The following is a 17792-nucleotide window of genomic DNA, read 5'->3' on the forward strand; positions in this document are numbered from 1 at the left end:
TAGGACAGGGCAATGAGCATTAGGTCAAACCTATTGATTACAAACATTAGAACCATGGCATATATTCTGGTGACTGTGATGTCCCCACACACCATCTTCGCTACAGCTATGTACTTGCATTGCATGTGGGGCATAATGCGGTTGGCACAGAATGGCTGCTGTGTCATGAGCAGGGGTAGGGGCAGAATGAAGAGAACAGCTCTTATCAAACCTGCAAGCCCTAGTTTAGCTATTCATGCGTTGGTGAGGATGGTGGCATAACTCAGAGGGTTACATATGGCAACATAGCGATCAAAGGCCATTGTCACAAGGGTGACTGACTCCATAACAGGAACTGCATGAAGGAAGAACATCTCGGTGAGGCGGCCACCTACAGAAATGCCTTTACAATTGAAACTAAATATACATGGCACTCTAGGAATGGTGGCAAATTGGTGTGGCTGTGCTGAATGAATGGTGTGAACACAACTTGACATGACTTAAACATGGGTGAAGAACTGCATAGGAACCTAGGAGCAGGGTCCCTTTAAGCAAAAGCAGATCTGATAAAGGACTGGAAAAGTCTGCAAGATCGATATTGAACCTATTGGTCGGGAAATATGGGCCCATGCAAAAGTAAATATCACATGCATAAAGTTCAGTACCCCCCCACCCCCCCAACCCCTTCCAAAATACTAATCAGCTACAATTAATAACTACATGCCCACTGGGCATACTTTTGAGATATGTGACTCCTTTGAGGGAAAAAGAGTGTAAGCGTCAAGTAAAGTAAATTCCTAAGAGACGAGAAGGAGGAGAAAAGGGAGAGGGATTCCTTAATTGACTCTTGAAGACCCTGCTAGACAGAGTAGTCAAAACTCTGCTCTGTGGGCTCGAGTAGGACTGTGACCAAAGGGGTTTCCAGGCAGACAAGGCCTTGCCTCGAAGGAATCTGAGACAGACCAGAGTGCTGAGGAGAGCAGACCTGGAGGGAAGAAGTCATCTGTAGACTTGGTAACTACTTCTCGGTTTGCCAAGCAGGAACTGTGTGAGGCTAGCACAGGGTCTGTTTGTGTATGTTTGTGAAAGAGAGGCTCACTGAGAGGAATGTATAGCTCTTAATGTATCATTCTTTAATGTCTAACATAGGAGTTATGTGCTTAATGGAACCTTTTACAGCTTGTGTAATTCCTTCTCAAATAAACTGCCGTGTATGTAAGTTAATTACTGTGGACCTCTTTCATTGGTATGACAGTAATCTGCTCTGCTGGGAGCCATTAAAGATCCATCCAGGGGTAGTAGCCCCAAGGACCAAACAGGCACAACCAAGGTAGATGTGGCGATGTCTGTGAGCGTCAGCATGCAGAGCAGCAGGTACATCGGCTTGTGCAGGGTCTGCTCTTTGCCTACAACAAATAGAACTGTGAAATTTCCCAACAGGCTGATAATGTAGAATCTAGAGAAAGGGATGGAAATCCAGAGGTGAGTAGCTTCCAAGCTAGGGATGCCTGTTAGGGTGAATGTTGAAGGGTCAGAGGCTGTGAGGTTGAAAACTGCCATGAGGTGGTTGACGTGTTGGTCGGGCTCAGAAATGCTCAAGTTGCCTGTGAAGGGAGAGAAGCAAAGTGAGGGGGGTTACACACTTTATCACAAATAGTACGGTAAATATTTTATAGTTTTCAGAGTAGCAGCCGTGTTAGTCTGAATCCGCAAATAGAAAAGGAGTACTTGTGGCACCTTAGAGACTAACCAATTTATTTGCGCATAAGCTTTCCTGAGCTACAGCTCACTTCATCGGATAGTTGTAAGCAGAGTCAGAATGAGCTCTACCCTGACATCTGGTGGTGAATTGTGGCGAGTTGTGGAAAAGAACTTCAGGGGCTGATCTTGTTTGCATAGGCACACCCACCCCACCTAGCATGAGCCCACAGCAGCCCAAATAGATTAATAGATTCATAGATATTAAGGTCAGAAGGGACCATTATGATCATCTAGTCCGACCTCCTGCACAACGCAGGCCACAGAATCTCACCCACCCACTCCTGCGATAAACCTCTCACCTATGTCTGAGCTATTGAAGTCCTCAAATCATGGTTTAAAGACTTAAAAGTTCAGAGAATCCTCCAGCAAGTGACCTGTGCCCTGTGGCATTTTGGGATGTATAAGTAGGGGCATTGCCAGCAGATCGAGGGACGTGATCGTTCCCCTCTATTCGACATTGGTGAGGCTCATCTGGAGTACTGTGTCCAGTTTTGGGCCCCACACTACAAGAAGGATGTGGAAAAATTGGAAAGAGTCCAGCGGAGGGCAACAAAAACCTCCTGAGGTCCCTTCCAACCCTGATATTCTATGATTCTATGACTTGAACAACTGCAGTGCCAACATACCCTAAATGGTTTGCGCTCTCTCCCCACATAATCAGCTTGATGCTTGCAGGATTCACCATAAACTGCATTTCAGATGTGCTGGGATGACACTTCAAGTCTGTTCTTCCTTATCTAGTGCTTCTTATTGAAAGGAATACAGTACTTCACTTAAATCCCAGGTCAGAGTCACCTACCTATTGACCCCTTCTTCCCAGGGTGTGTCCCTTATTCCAAACCCACACTCCCCTCATGTCCCTGCACAGCTCAGTCTCTCTCCCCTCATGATTACTGTAATTCGATGGCACCAAAAATGCTTTTGCACTAACAGAATTCCTCCCCGCACTTTCATTCCTTTGGCTTCCTCTCTGAGGCTACCTTTTGGCCTTGGCAGTGCTGAGGGACCTGGTCAGATGTTTCCTGGTGACACTGTTATTCACCCTTCTAAGGCTGGAGACACATCCAGAAGCCGCTTCTCCCACAGAGTGAAGCACTGGGTCTCAGGTAATGGCCGATGGTTCCTTTGGAGGGTGTAGTTAGTTGTTGGCTGCATGTGTGTGTTCCTTCTGTGTGCTGTCCCAGCTCTGCACAGATAGCCGTCACAGCAGATGCTCAGTTCAGTGGTTACAGGTACACCATCACATGAATGCCTGTGACAATGGACCAACTCAGTGAGCAGCGAGATTTTCCATTCCCTATGGGGCCAGCCAAAGAGGCCCCCTCTGAAACCCCTCTTTATACACTGATACAAACAAGTTACGTACTGCCCCTCTGATGTGGTGTGTCCTAGCATCACCTTTGGGGAGTGTGTTTGTATCATCCTTGGTATAGGGGTGTTCTGGTACCACCCTTCTGAAATGTTTTACGTGAGTGTCCTATGTCTAGCACTTCTTTCGAATGTGTGTTTTTGCAATACCAGCTCTGTTCTTGCCAGGTTACACGGGCAGAGCCCGACTTCTGCTTAGAGCCTCACTTTTGCTAACTTTGCTTTATATTAGCCAGCCTTGACCACGACTTTAGTTCAGGCCTCATACTGGGCCTCTTATACCAGGCCTCATGTCTCAGGCTCTCTCTTTCTACTCCAGAGGAGAGGTTTCCTGCTCCAAAGTGCAGGGAATTCCGCCTCCCAACCCACAATGAGCTTGTACCGAACATTAGACTCCATTTCAAACAGGCTTCAGCAGGTTTTCATACCTGACTCCTCTCGTCACTGTACACACCCATCAGCATCTTCCTGAAAATGCCCCACTGGAGCAGTGTCCCCTCCAGCCATCCCTTCCCCACCTGCAGAAGAAGAAGGTGGCGGGGGGGAGGAACAGAGTGTCTTGGGTCTCTGTGTGCTTTAGAAAACATTGCATTGACTCTGCTGTGGGGGGCTCAAACAGCAGGAGGTTGGAGCTGCAGAGAAGCCATCCCCTCCCCAAGTTCTGCCCTCTCAGGAGTCTGTTTCCAGCCATGACCAGCTCCATACAGACCAGTGGACGAGAGTCCTGAAGAGAACATCTCACAACAGGGCCATATGCACAGTGGGCAGGAGTGAAAGTTTTAGTCAATCTTGAGCACAACAGAGAAACCAGTCACTTTCTGAGCCTCTCACATAGTGGGGAGGGGAGTATTTACCCCCCCTCACTGAGGGGTGACAAGAACTATTGCTGTGGAATGAAGACTGCTGCAGAGACCTTGAATTTACCCAGCTCCTGTGTGTTCCAAGCTGCTGATATTCACTGTGAGGTTGGTGAATGGGCTGGGTATTTTTAAAGCTACTCATCATCTCATGATTTTTTGGCAGCTGGAATCACCCCATTTTGGGGATCACGGGGGGAGGGGAGGAGAGTGGGTGGGAGGATGAATAGGGATAAAATGGCTGTTCCCCAACCTCAGAGGTTAGGAGAGGGTAAGACAGCCCCCCACTCTGAGCAGCTAGCCAGCAGACCCATATTTTTGTATATGATTGAATCTAAAACCTTAAATAATCACGTGCATTGGGGGTGAGGGCAACGTTTTCCCCGGTCATGACTGGAAACAGACTCCTGAGAGGGCAGAACTTGGGGGGAGGGGATGGCTTCTCTGCAGCCCCAACATCCTGGAGCACCCACGGGGAAAAATTAGGGGGTGCTCTGCACCCACCGGCAGCCAAGCCCCCACCCCCACGACCTCACCTCCTCCTCCTCCCCTGAGCGTGCCGTGTCCCCACTCCTCCGCCTACCTCCCGGCTCTTGCCACCGCCAAACAGCTCTTTGGCGACGTAGCATGCTCTGGGAGGCAGGCGGGAGGAGCGGGAACGTGGCGCAGTCAGGGGAGGAGGTGGGGCCTGGGTGGGGATTTGGGGAAGGAGTTGGAATAGGGGCAGGGAGGGGACGGAGTTGAAGCGGGGACTTTTGAATGTGGGGGAGCGGGGTGGAGGCGGGGTGGGGGTCGAGCACCCATCGGTGCGAGTAGAAGTCGGCGGCTATGCCTCTCCCCTCATCTCAGCAGCCCAAGCCGCAGCCGCAGCAGCAGGAGGGGGGAGGGATGGCTCAGTGGTTTGAGCACTGGCCTGCTAAACCCAGGGTTGCGAGTTCAATCCTTGAGGGGGCCATTTAGGGATCTGGGGCAAAAATTGGGGGTTGGCCCTGCTTTGAGCAGGGGGTTGGACTAGATGACCTCCTGAGGTCCCTTCCAGCCGGAGATTCTATGAACCTGAGCCACGAACATTGCTTGGGTCTGTCTGGTGCTGGGGAGGAGGCTGCTGGGGCCCAGACAGGTCTGTTCCAGATGAGCTGCTGCCATCTTCCCTCGCCGGACTTTCCCACCTCCAGAACTGTCTCTCTTAAAATAATACACTTGGAAACCGCCCAGCTCCCTCTGCTCTCCTCAGCTAGGCCTGAAAATGCCCCACCCCACGTGCTCAGTCCCTGTCTATTGCCGGCAGCGATCTGGGATCCGGTGGGCTGGCTTTGAAGCTACAACCGTCAATGCAACCCTGCCCCTTCACACCCACCATCTCGCCCACGCATTGCTCGATTTTCTCTTGCACCAGCCGTGGCATCAGGGCAAGAAGCTACTGGCAGCCTGCAGCGCCTGTGAAACAACGAACCCAACTGCAGACCGCTGTATCTGAGCCATGGCTGCCGGGGGTGGGGAAGGGCTATCCCCACAAAGCGATGGTTGCCGGGGGTGGGGAGAGGGCTAGCCCCACAGAGCGATGGCTGCCGGGGGTGGGGAGAGGGCTAGCCCCACAGAGCGATGGCTGCCGGGGGTGGGGAGAGGGCTAGCCTCACAGAGCGATGGCTGCTAGGAGCTGGGAGTGGGCTATCCCCACAGAGCAATGGCTGCCGGGGGTGGGGAGAGGGCTATCCCCACAAAGCGATGGCTGCTAGGAGCTGGGAGTGGGCTATCCCCACAGAGCAATGGCTGCCGGGGGTGGGGAGAGGGCTATCCCCACAAAGCGATGGCAGCTAGGAACTGGGAGTGGGCTATCCCCACAGAGCGATGGCTGCCGGGGGTGGGGAGAGGACTATCCCCACAAAGCGATGGCTGCTAGGAGCTGGGAGTGGGCTATCCCCACAGAGCGATGGCTGCTGAGGGGCGGCCCGCGCACATTCCGGGGGGCGGGGTGAGAACCGGACTCCCTTTCTGAATCAGCACCGCCCCCTGCTCCGGCGGAGCGGTGCGTCGTGAGGTCACTTCCGGCGCGGCGGCGGATAAGCGGCCCCGTGTGGCACTTGCGGCCTCTTTTGCCTCGCGACGTGCAAGATGGCGGACACGCAGGTCAGGGCTCTGCTCCGAGGCGGGGCCTGCTGGGGTCTGGCGCGGCGGGCCGGCTCGGGGGACACGCAGCCGCCGCCGGGACCAGCCCCTGGGCCGCAGGGGGGCGGCTCGGCTCGGCCCGGGGCTGAGGCGGGGACGCGGCCCGCGCCGGGACTCGGGGGAGAGGGGTGCGGAGGGGAGCGGGGGGGTGGGGGGCGGGGAGCGGGTGGGGAGAGGGGAGGGGGAGGGGGAGGGGGCTGCCCCACGCGGAGCCCTGGGGACGTGGCCGGCCCGCGCCGCGTCTCCCGCTGCCCTTCGCGGGGCCGGCGCCGAGCGGGGCCGCGCTGCCGTGGCGGCCGCCCTCACCCTAACGCGGCTTTCCTTCGGCCGCCCCCGCGCAGACGGAGCGGGCCTACCAGAAGCAGCCCACCATCTTCCAGAACAAGAAGCGCGTGCTGCTGGGGGAGGGGGGCAAGGAGAAGCTGCCCCGCTACTACAGGAACATCGGCCTGGGCTTCAAGACCCCCAAGGAGGTAACAGTGCCCTTGTGGGTGGATAGACGTGAGCCACGCCGCGGCCGGCCCTGGCTTTGGCTGGCTGTTCCTTGGGGGTGACTCCTTCACTTGTTCTTCCCGCGGAGGCTGACGCTTTGAGGAGCGCTTGTTAAGCCTTTTAATATCTTCATGAAAGGGTTAGTCTAGAGATAGTACTACGTTTGGGTTAGGAGACTAAAATCCAGTAGGATAGAGATAATAAATTCAGACTGTCAATGGCCAGAATATTTCTGTCCAAGTAGCAGGTTAACAGCCAGGGAATAACCCAGGAGGTTACGAAAAGCAGTTTCTTTTCCATGCTGACATGTGATGTTTTTTCTCACGATGGTCTTCCAAGTCCCACAGGTGAAGGGGCTTTGAGGATAGTTGCCGAGTGGCCTTGCTGATGTCAGTTCAGACAGACAGGAATAAAGGAGGCAATGTGCCTCAGACTTGCGGTACCAGTCCTCTTGTAGCACCCAGATTCACCTTCTGGGGTGCAACAAGTTTTCATTGATGGTAGATTTTTGCAGCACTCACTAACTTTTTAGCTCCAGAGCACTGATGTCAGATTTCTCTGTTTTCAGGCCATTGAGGGCACTTACATTGACAAGAAATGCCCGTTCACTGGTAATGTCTCTATTCGTGGTCGTATCCTGTCAGGTAAGGCCTAAGAAACGTTTCTGTTCTGTGAGTAGAATTATTACTTCGGATAAATTTCAAAACCTTTTGGTTATGTGAACACCCTGTGGGGAATGGCCTTTGCAGGCCTGCGTGAGTAGAGCTATTTTGAATCTGGATCCATCAGTTAAACAAAATGTAGGCATATGAGCTTATTAATGGAAAACAGGATTGTTTGGAACTTGCATAGACTAGAGCACGTTGCAGATGTCCTTGTGTCTGAGCCTGCTGGAACTAGAGACCCCACCATATGGGGTTATTGTTAAAGGTGGTAGCCATTTCTTGCCTTTAATGTGCAGCCCACTCTTTAGGATTTCAGATCCCAAGACAATAAATGCCTCCTTTGGGTTTGTATGCTCCCTACCAGAAATAATTACTATCTCCTCTTTTCACTGCTGCTCTGGTCCTGAGCTGCAAATGATGCTATTCTCACGATGGTCTTCCAAGTCTCATGGTGAAGGGACTCTGACGACACTGCCAAATGGCTTTGCTGATGCCTGGCGAAAGGACCCAGGAGACAGTGGCAGTACCCTTCTTAGGAGAAGCCCCTTACACTGAAATAGAACTGTTTTGATTGACCCAATAGTGAGGAGAACATCAACTTCAGGGGGCATGTTGCTGTTGAAAAATGCATGCAGAGGCTACAGACTTGCTAATGTTGCCCCAAATTATCTGATACCATCCTTTGAAGCTTAAATTCTGAGTAATCCATTTCTAATCTACAGTGGATTTCAGAGAGCTAACCAATCCTTACCAAGTATTAGGAATAACTAATTAGCTGCCATCTTCTGAATGTAATACGGGGTAGGATAGAGGGGAATGTAGTGCCTTTGTTAATGCGTGAAGGAGGATGGGTAAAGCAGTGGGGCAGGTAATCAATAGCTCCAAGTATAGGGTCCTATTGAACATTCCAGGGAAAGGTAGGGGAGAAGTCTCTTCCTCTGTCTCCAGTCTGTACAGTCAAGGTCGATGGTTTAAGCTTTGTAAGGAGTTATGTAAGTGCACTATATTGTATTGGATTTATTTTACTATAAACCATTGGTATGAGTTACAAGGTAGCATAATAGGAAAATTTGCTACATAACCTTGACGGTCTCCTGCCTGAGTCTATATTACCTGAGTGTTACTCTCCAGACCGGAGCTTCTTTTGGGAAGTCTCTGGCCTTATCTATACTAGGAGGCTTTTGCCATTGTACTTATGCTGGTGTATCTAAACTTGCAAAGCCCTTCTAGTGTGGATCCAATTATATCAGTTCTCTGAACCAGCAAAAGTATACTGGCAGAAGCACAATTAGAGTGGTACGTGTCTGCACTGGGGCTGATACCAGCAAAGCTGTGTTGGTTTTAAATAAAAAAAACAAAAAAAACCATGACCAGAATAACTTTGTAGACCAAACACCACAACTAAGAGTGCTTTACATTCTTTCCCGCTCCACCCCCCCTTATTCCTGCAGGTGTGGTTACCAAGATGAAGATGCAGCGTACCATCGTCATCCGCAGGGATTATTTACACTATATCCGCAAGTACAACCGTTTTGAGAAACGCCACAAGAATATGTCTGTACATCTCTCCCCCTGCTTCAGGTGAGCGCAGGAGTAGTTCTGGGGGCTACACTGTCTAGCAGTGATTTGAAGGGAGGAACACAGCACCACTAATCTGAGCCCTGATGGCTCTACATAGGTCATTACATAGTCCATCTGTTGGTGTCTATACTACCCGCTGGATCGGCGGGCAGCGATTGATCCAGCGGGGGTTGATTTATCTTGTTGAGTCTAGATGCGATAAATCGACCCCAGAGCGCGCTTCCGTCAACTCCGTTACTCCACCTTAGCGACAGGTGCAGGCGGAGTCGACGGGGGAGTGCCAGCAGTAGGCTCACCGCAGTGAAGATGGTGAGTAGATCTAAGTAGGTCGACTTCAGCTGTTATTCACATAACATAGTGAAGTTAGATTGATCCTCCTCCCCTGCTAGCGTAGACCAGGCCTGTGCCATTCACTAACCCAGATAGAAGCCCTGGAGACTACAGACCCCAGAGTGCAATGATGGGCTCAAGATGAGGAGTCAGGTTATTTGTATTAATCCATTCTGATAGAGACTGTGACCATGGGCAAGCTGGTTATCTTCTACCTCCATTTTCCTATATGTAAAATAGAAATCGCTCACCTGTCTTGCGAGTGTGGTGTTAAGGTTAAAGCATGCCTGTGCTTCGAAGTTGAGATGTGCTGCAAGAGCTATACTATGCTCAATCTCGGCCCAAACAGAAAGCTGTTCCGATCAAAGGGGGAGTGAGAGACCCAGAATTGTAGTTGGTGACTGCACTTCTGTCTAGAAACTTAAATGAAGTGAGGCAACACTGTAAAACTACATGCACTGTGCTTTTGCCACTCCTGACCTAGAGCCTGTTTGGTGGTGGTGATGTCTAAACTCACGATGGTCTGCAGAGCCCCCTGTGATGAAGGGGGACTGCTGAAAATGCCAGTCTGGCAATGCTGAACCATAAAACATGTTCTGGTCTGGCTGCCCCTAGTAGCAAATGCTTCTCTGTGCAGGTACTTTCTGGCAAACTGTCAAACCTGTATGTGTAGGGAAGTTTATAAAGTGAGCTGTCTGCATGTGACTTGTGTCCAGTTAGTAAATGTCAAAGATTTTGAGTTTTCCTGGGAGGAAGCCTTCTTGCAGTACTTACCACAGGGAACTTAGAGTAAAGACTGAATCCCTATTGTTGGTGCTGTCTGACTTACTCTGTGATCTTGAGTAAGTCACTTCATCTCTAATCTTTATTTATCCCTCGGTAACCAAGCATTACTTGCCTACCTCCCTGAAGATTGTAAAGTTTCATAAGTTTTTATAAAAAGAAAAGGAGTACTTGTGGCACCTTAGAGACTAACCAATTTATTTGAGCATGAGCTTTCGTGAGCTACAGCTCACTTCATCGGATGCATCCGATGAAGTGAGCTGTAGCTCACGAAAGGTCATGCTCAAATAAATTGGTTAGTCTCTAAGGTGCCACAAGTACTCCTTTTCTTTTTGCGAATACAGACTAACATGGCTGTTACTCTGAAATAAGTATTTATAAAGCTCTTTCAGATCCTTAGAAGAAAGGTACTAGAGCAGAATATAGGGAATCTTTCAAATGATGTGAAGATAAAAGTACTGAGAGTAGGGAGAGGGGGTCCTGTAGCTTAACACCACTCTGATCATCTTGTCTCTGGGAGGTCCTTGATTAGCATTTCAGTCCAAATTCAGGTGCCTGAGAACCAAGCAAGAAGCTTTTTTCCAAATATCTAGATGAAGATTGCAAGGGAAACACCTAGTCTTTGCCTGGGCAATGGATCCTCAAGTATTTGTTTTTAATTTTGATTGATCGTCTCCTGTGGGAACTTTGTGTGCTATCTGTCTTACATATTGGAGCTTGCTTCACACATGCCAAAACCAATGGTTAGAAGGACCTTGTTTAGAGGTGGATGGAGGACCTCTCACTTACTGAAATGCCACCTGTTTGGCACTTAAATAACAGCAGAAGGTGTCTTCATGAAATCTGTTTCTCAGTGTTGTCTTGCTCACTTGCCTTTAGTCTCTTCAGTGCTGGGCTGGCACATTTGTGCTGCAGGAACAAATTTCTGGTGGCAAAGAATCTGCTGTTTAGCTATCTAAAAGCAGCTGTGCTTTTTTCCAGGGATGTCCAGATTGGGGATATTGTGACTGTGGGGGAATGCCGTCCCCTCAGCAAGACAGTCCGGTTCAACGTCCTAAAGGTCACAAAGGCTGCTGGCACCAAGAAGCAGTTCCAGAAGTTTTAAAGGCGACAAATGGATGATCAGGATGAATAAAACTTTTGTAAAAACCTGTTCAGTTTGTGATCTGAAATGAGCAGGGATGGCAATCTAAGGGGCATGAGATTGCAGGACTCTAGAAAAGGATATAGTGGTCTTGCTCCAGGTCCTAGGGTATCTCCAGGGGTGCTACTTGGCCCATCTTACTTCTAAGTGCTCAAAAAAAGGTGGGGAGGAGGGCTTTGCATGCTTATCTACAAAGAAGGTATGAATGGGTTTTTGGCTTCCCTGTAGGACTCCTCTTTCCACATACAAATCTTTGCTTGCTCCATGGTACCAGCCAGCTGAACAATCTAGTGAGATTTCAGAGAGGTGGGGTTCCATTTTTAGTGAAACTCTTCTCCCAGATGTGTTTGCCTTTAAGTGTATTCACTTCCTTTTTCAATCAGGCTTCACTTCTTCCTGTCCTAGCCCTGCTAGTTCAAGACTTTCATAGTCTTCTGTGAAAGTCTGAATAAGACCAAAATTTCTAATATCAAAAAATAGGTTTTTCTTTAAAAAAAAAAGAAGGGGTGCTTTAGGTACAGTAAAACATCAGTTAAACACCTTGAGAATGGAGGTTGTTCATAACTGAAATATTTGTAACTCAGAACAAAACTTTATGGTGGTTCTTTCAAAAGCTTACAGGTGAACGTTGACTTAATACAGCTTTGAAACTTTACTATGCAGAAGAAAAATTCTGCTTTTAACAAAATTAATTTAAATGAAACAAGCACAAACAGTTCCTTGCCTTGTCAAATCTTTTTTTAACACTGTACTGTATTTGGTTGGTTTTTTGGTCTTTTGTTGTTGTATGACTACCTTCTTCTGGTTCTTAAGGAGGTGTGGTGTTTGTAACTGAGGTTCTACTGTATATTGATGCTACAAGGTCACTTCCCCAGTTCCTACATATCCATGCCAAAAATTGGAATGCTGCTAGCCAATGGCTGTAGATTAAACTTTGTATAAAATTTCATCCTTCAATGAAAGGCTAGACTGGATTCATGTTGCCCACATTAGGGTTAGTCATTGCTTCTCTTGCTCTCTCTAGCCTAATAATGGTTTTGCTCTGGATAAATATTTTAGTGGGTGCCTAAAGTCAAGTGGTGGGGAGACCCTGCCTCTAGTCCCCCTGCTCTGTCCGTAGTGGAGCAGCTTCAGCAAGAGATGAGTGAGCCCTACATCAAACATCCTATATCTCAGTGGTGGGGGAGCACTTTTTCCCCATCAAGCTGAGGGGGGAATTAAACCTAGTTCTCTCATCCCAGCTGGATGCTCTGCCTGGGCTGAAAGTTACAAGGTGGGCACCACACTCACTCCTCACCATGTCCTGTGGAGTGAGGCAGGTATATAACTTGTTTCCTTAAAAGGTAGCTTAGGTGTCAACCACCTTACTCCAGCCACGAAGTTCCCATTGGTGGCTTGCAAAACAGGAGTATCCCTGGACTTAGGTGTCTGTCTATGAGAGAATGTGGGGTCTAGCACATACCCCTGTTGTCTTCCCTGGGCTAGCTTAATTTCTCCCTGCCTGGGCTAGCTTTGGGAATTGCATAAGGAGCCTAACTTGGCTTTGGGGTTCGGTGTTCCTGTGGTTTTGCTAGGTGCTGTGATTCTCAAAGTGTTGTGTCTTTGAGACTAGCAGTCGAGTTAGCAGGTTGAGTAAAGACCCACCAAAGTGACTGCAGATTGCTCTGCAGTGGACCCCTGTACTCTGCCCCCAGAGGAGAAGAGTAAGGTAAGTTAAGGGAGATTTTCTCTGGTCGACCTCCCGCGGAGTAGACCCTGCAGTAATTCGACCTAAGGTACATCGACTCCAGCTCTGTTGTTCATGTAGCTGGACTTGTGTAGCGTAGGATGACTTACCACGGTCATGTAGACATAGCCTAACTGTCCCGTTTTCCTTCCCTGGGTGGCCAGAAGCCTTTGCAGCAGCCAGAATACATAATTACAAAGAGTTTGCTACAGGACCTTCTGAGGGGGGATTGTTGCTGCACTAGGTGAAGCTGAACGTGGTTTGGGCTGCATGGCTAACAGCGCTGAGCTGGGTTGGAGAGCTCAGGTGGGTCACAGAGAGCTCTGTGCCATGGCCTTTCTAGCCCTTTGTCTGGGTGGGACATGCCCAGGGGTGTCCAAGCTCTAGAAGAGGCGCTTGCTACCTATTTAAAGCAGGCCTGGGCCCCTGCATCACCCTTGCCCTGGGTCAGCATGGAACTCATGCACTTGTAGTCCATAGTTTCCAGAGGGACTATGGGAATTGTGTGCCATGCTGGGAAAGAGCCTGGTAGTAGAAACTGTCTCTCAAAAGGTAGAGAAAGGGTGGTTGGGCTTCTGTCACATGCAGAACACTGGGTCAGACAGCCTGAGGGAGGAGGAGTGTAAACTGTGGGAGGAGAAAAGGGAAAGATTTTGCCGTCACACTGTTGTATTACTTTAAACTGAGGGACGATATGGGCCCAAAGAGTGAAGGGTGTTAATGTAACCCTGTGTCTATCCTCTCAAACTCCCTTTTGTCGTTTTTTTGTAGGGACTCCGAAGGGGAGTGATCGTGGGTGGAATAGCCCATCCACTCATCCTTTTGTTCACCAAGTAGGTCTAATTTCTGATAAATCAGTTTTGCTATATTGATGTCCAGTCTCCCACTTTTGTTTACGAAGCACGATCTTAACATATGCCTTGAGTTATATCAGGAAGCCTTTTTGTTTAAATTAAGTCCCTTTTGCACCTTTTTTCCATGAGTTTATTGTTCAAGGTTATTATGACATATTAAGAATGTTTAGTTTACACAGTTGAGCTCACAACTACGATAAATCTCTAAGCCTGGTAATCACAGAAGACCAGATGGCTGGCTGACTGTTGTGGGCCTGAAGGCCGGTGCAGGTGAAAGAGGGAGTGCCCAGCAGTGCTAGTGCTCTGGATGTTTTCGCAGTGAGGGGATTTTGGCTGGGCTGAAGCCCTGTGTCTGCGTACTCAATGTGCTGGCCTTGGGCTGCATCCAGTCAGTGCTGCTGCAGGCAAAGGTCTCTCCCATCAGCAAGCAAAGCTATTCCTGGGTGCCTAAGAGCCCAGCAGCTCAGCATAGCTTCTGTAAAGTGGCTGAACTGGTGTGACCAAAAGCCACACCTGAATAATTAGAGACCTGACATTAATATTGGGAAAACAATAGGATGGCTGATATGGGACTCAGTTAACAAAGATATAGAGGATGGTAACGTAACTAACGCCCATCCATGTGGGTTTATGAAAATGAATCTTAGACTCATAGAATATCAGGGTTGGAAGGTGTCAAGGTTCCTTCCCCACTCTGAACTCTAGGGTACAGATGTGGGGACCTGCATGAAAACCTCCTAAGCTTACTTTCACCAGCTTAGGTTAAAACTTCCCCAAGGTACAAATTAATTTTATCCTTTGCCCCTGGATTTCCACTGCCACCACCAAACTTTAACTGGGTTTACTGGGAAGCGTAGTTTGGACACGTCTCCCCCCCAGAAATCCTCCCAACCCTTGCACCCCACTTCCTGGGGAAGGTTTGGTAAAAATCCTCACCAATTTGCATAGGTGACCACAGACCCAAACCCTTGGATCTGGGAACAATGAAAAATCATTCAGTTTTCTTACAAGAAGACTTTTAATACAAGTAAAATGAAATCACCTCTGTCAAATCAGGATGGTAGATACCTTACAGGGTAATTAGATTCAAAACATAGAGAATCCCTCTAGGCAAAACCTTAAGTTACAAAAAAGACACACAGACAGGAATAGTCATTCTATTCAGCACAGTTCTTTTCTCAGCCATTTCAAGAAATCATAATCTAATGCATACCTAGCTAGATTACTTACTAAAAGTTCTAAGACTCCATTCCTGTTCTGTCCCCGACAAAAGCAGCATGCAGACAGACACAGACCCTTTCTCTCCCTCCTCCCAGCTTTTGAAAGTATCTTGTCTCCTCATTGGTCATTTTGGTCAGGTGCCAGGGAGGTTACCTTTAGCTTCTTAACCCTTTACAGGTGAGGATTTTTCCTCTGGCCAGGAGGGATTTTAAAGGGGTTTACCCTTCCCTTTATTTTATGACTCGCTCACCAAATCTCAGCTAGGGTGAAATGCTGGCTGGGATTTCTTCCTGGAGCTCTAGGAAAAACAGAGTTAATGAGACATGCACCTCTAAATATACTACTAAGTACATAAAACTAACAATATTTTCTACATCTCAAGGATGATTTTAACCAGTTGATTCTGGGAAACTTTCACGGGAGAGTGCATCAGCCACTTTGTTAGAAGCTCCTGAGATGTGTTGGATGTCAAAATCAAAATCTTGGAGAGCTAAACTCCACCAAAGAAGTTTTTTCTTATTTCCCGTGGTGGTATGAAGCCACTGTAGCGCACTATGGTCGGTTTGCAGGTGGAAACGCCGTCCCCAAACATATGGGTGTAGCTTTCCCAGGGCATAGACAATGGTGTAACTTCTCAGACAGTTTTTTGCTGAGAAACACTACAGGGTGGAATTCTTGATCAGGTCCTTTCTGCATTAAAACTGCTCCCACACCATGCTCGGACGCATCTGTGGTTACTAGGAACGGTTTGTCAAAGTCTGGGGCCCTTAGTACAGGGTCAGACATGAGTGTAGCTTTAAGCTGGTTAAAGACCACCTGACACATTTCGGTCCACTGAACGGCATTTGGCTGTTTCTTTTTGGTTAGGTCTGTCAGTGGGTCAGCGATTTGGCTGTATTGCAGTACAGATTGTCTGTAATAATTGGCCAAGCCTAAGAAGGATTGAACCTGTTTCTTTGACTTTGGGACAGGCCACTTTTGGATAGCATCCACTTTGGCCTGTAGGGGGCTGATAGTTCCTTGACCCACCTGGTGTCCAAGGTAAGTCACTCTGTTTAGGCCTATTTGACACTTCTTAGCCTTAACAGTTAGTCCTGCCTCCCTTATGCACTCAAGGACTTTTTGTAGATGTTCCAGGTGTTTTGCCCAGGAATCCGAAAATATGGCCACATCGTCAAGGTAGGCGACTGCATATTCTCCTAATCCCGCTAGGAGACCATCTATAAGTTTTTGGAAGGTGGCGGGTGCATTTCGCAGCCCGAAAGGGAGTACATGAAATTCATACAGCCCGAGATGTGTGATGAAGACTGACCTTTCCTTGGCGGATTCATCTAGTGGTACTTGCCAGTACCCCTTGGTTAAGTCCAAGGTAGAGATGAACTGGGCCCGTCCCAGTTTCTCTAATAGTTCATCTGTGTGTGGCATTGGATAGTTGTCTGGGCGAGTTACAGGATTTAGCTTACGGTAGTCCACGCAAAAACATATTTCCCCATTTGCATCTGGTTTGGGAACTAGAACCACTGGAGATGCCCATGGACTTCCAGAGGGGCGGATTACACCCATCTGTAACATATCCTGGATCTCCCATTCTATAACAGTTTTAGCTTGAGGAGACACCTGGTAAGGTTGGACTTTAACTGGGTGAGCATTACCTGTGTCAATGGAGAGATATGCCCGTTCAGTCAGTCCTGGGTGGCTGAGAAAGTTGGCGCGTAGCTAGTGCACAGCTCCTTGATCTGCTGTCACTGCATATGCCCAAGGGTCATGGAGAGGTTCACCTCTTCCACACCACCAGCACTTTTCCCTTCGTAGTAGACACCTTCAGGCCACTCAGCGTCGTCTCCTCCCTGGGCTGTAAACTGACAAATCTTTAATTCTCCGGAATAAAAGGGCTTTAGAGAATTAATATGGTACACCTTAGGCTTTGGGTTGGAGGTGGGGAATGCTATGAGATAATAAACAGCTCCCAGGCGCTCCTGGACCGTGAATGGCCCTTCCCACGATGCTTCCATTTTATGGTCCTGGAGCGCCTTTAAGATCATGACCTGGTCTCCTACTTTAAAGGAACGCTCTCTGGTATGTTTATCATACCAGGCGCTTTGCTCTTTTTGAGCATTCTGTAAGTTTCCTTTAGCAAGGGCTAAAGAGGTTCGGAGGGTGTTTTGTAGGTTGGTTACAAAGTCCAGAATATTAGTTCCTGGAGAAGGTGTAAATCCCTCCCATTGCTGCTTCACCAACTGTAATGGCCACTTAACCTCACGGCCATATACAAGTTCAAATGGGGAAAACCGTAAACTAGGATGTGGTACAGCTCTGTAGGCAAAGAGCAACTACTGCAATGCTAGGTCCCAATCATTGGAGTGCTCATTTATGAATTAACGTATCATGGCCCCCAAAGTTCCATTAAACTTCTCCACCAGGCCATTTGTTTGATGGTGGTAAGAAGTGGCAACCAAGTGACTTACCCCATGAGCTTCCCAGCGGTTTTCCATAGTTTCTGCCAGGAAATTAGTCCCTGCATCTGTGAGGATGTCGGAGGGCCAACCTACCCTGGCAAAAATGTCTGCTATTGCCTGGCACACACTTTTAGCCCTTGGGTTGCTTAGAGCTACTGCTTCTGGCCATCGGCAAAATCAATGTAAGTCAGTATGGACTGCTTTCCTCTGGGTGTCTTTTTTGGAAAAGGACCCAGAATATCCACAGCTACTTGCTGAAATGGAACCCCAATGATGGGGAGTGGCTGGAGAGGGGCTTTGACCTGGTCTTGGGGTTTTCCCACTCTTTGGCATACTTCACAAGACCGGACATAGGTAGAAATATCCTTGCCCATTCCCTCCCAGTGGAATGACTCCCCCCAAACGGTCT

The 17792-nt window shown here is 48.6% G+C and overlaps 1 protein-coding gene and 3 non-coding genes across 4 annotated transcripts; all 4 read left to right on the forward strand.

Moving 5' to 3' along the window:
• Positions 1-5947: 5947 nt before the first annotated feature.
• Positions 5948-11135, forward strand: RPS11 (ribosomal protein S11). Its single transcript, XM_077816632.1, has 5 exons — positions 5948-6092; positions 6473-6604; positions 7192-7267; positions 8740-8869; positions 10964-11135. Exons 1-5 carry the CDS (start codon positions 6078-6080, stop codon positions 11085-11087), a joined length of 477 nt encoding a protein of 158 aa, XP_077672758.1. The 5' UTR covers positions 5948-6077; the 3' UTR covers positions 11088-11135.
• LOC144259785 (small nucleolar RNA SNORD35) lies at positions 6927-7020 on the forward strand. Its single transcript, XR_013344918.1, has one exon. It is a non-coding gene; the product is annotated as a small nucleolar RNA SNORD35 (small nucleolar RNA).
• On the forward strand, positions 7698-7788 carry LOC144259784 (small nucleolar RNA SNORD35). The gene has a single exon (XR_013344917.1). It is a non-coding gene; the product is annotated as a small nucleolar RNA SNORD35 (small nucleolar RNA).
• Positions 9695-9789, forward strand: LOC144259783 (small nucleolar RNA SNORD35). Its single transcript, XR_013344916.1, has one exon. It is a non-coding gene; the product is annotated as a small nucleolar RNA SNORD35 (small nucleolar RNA).
• Positions 11136-17792: the final 6657 nt, after the last annotated feature.

The sequence above is a fragment of the Eretmochelys imbricata genome, chromosome 1 (genome assembly GCF_965152235.1).
Source record: "Eretmochelys imbricata isolate rEreImb1 chromosome 1, rEreImb1.hap1, whole genome shotgun sequence".
Taxonomy (NCBI): domain Eukaryota; kingdom Metazoa; phylum Chordata; order Testudines; family Cheloniidae; genus Eretmochelys; species Eretmochelys imbricata.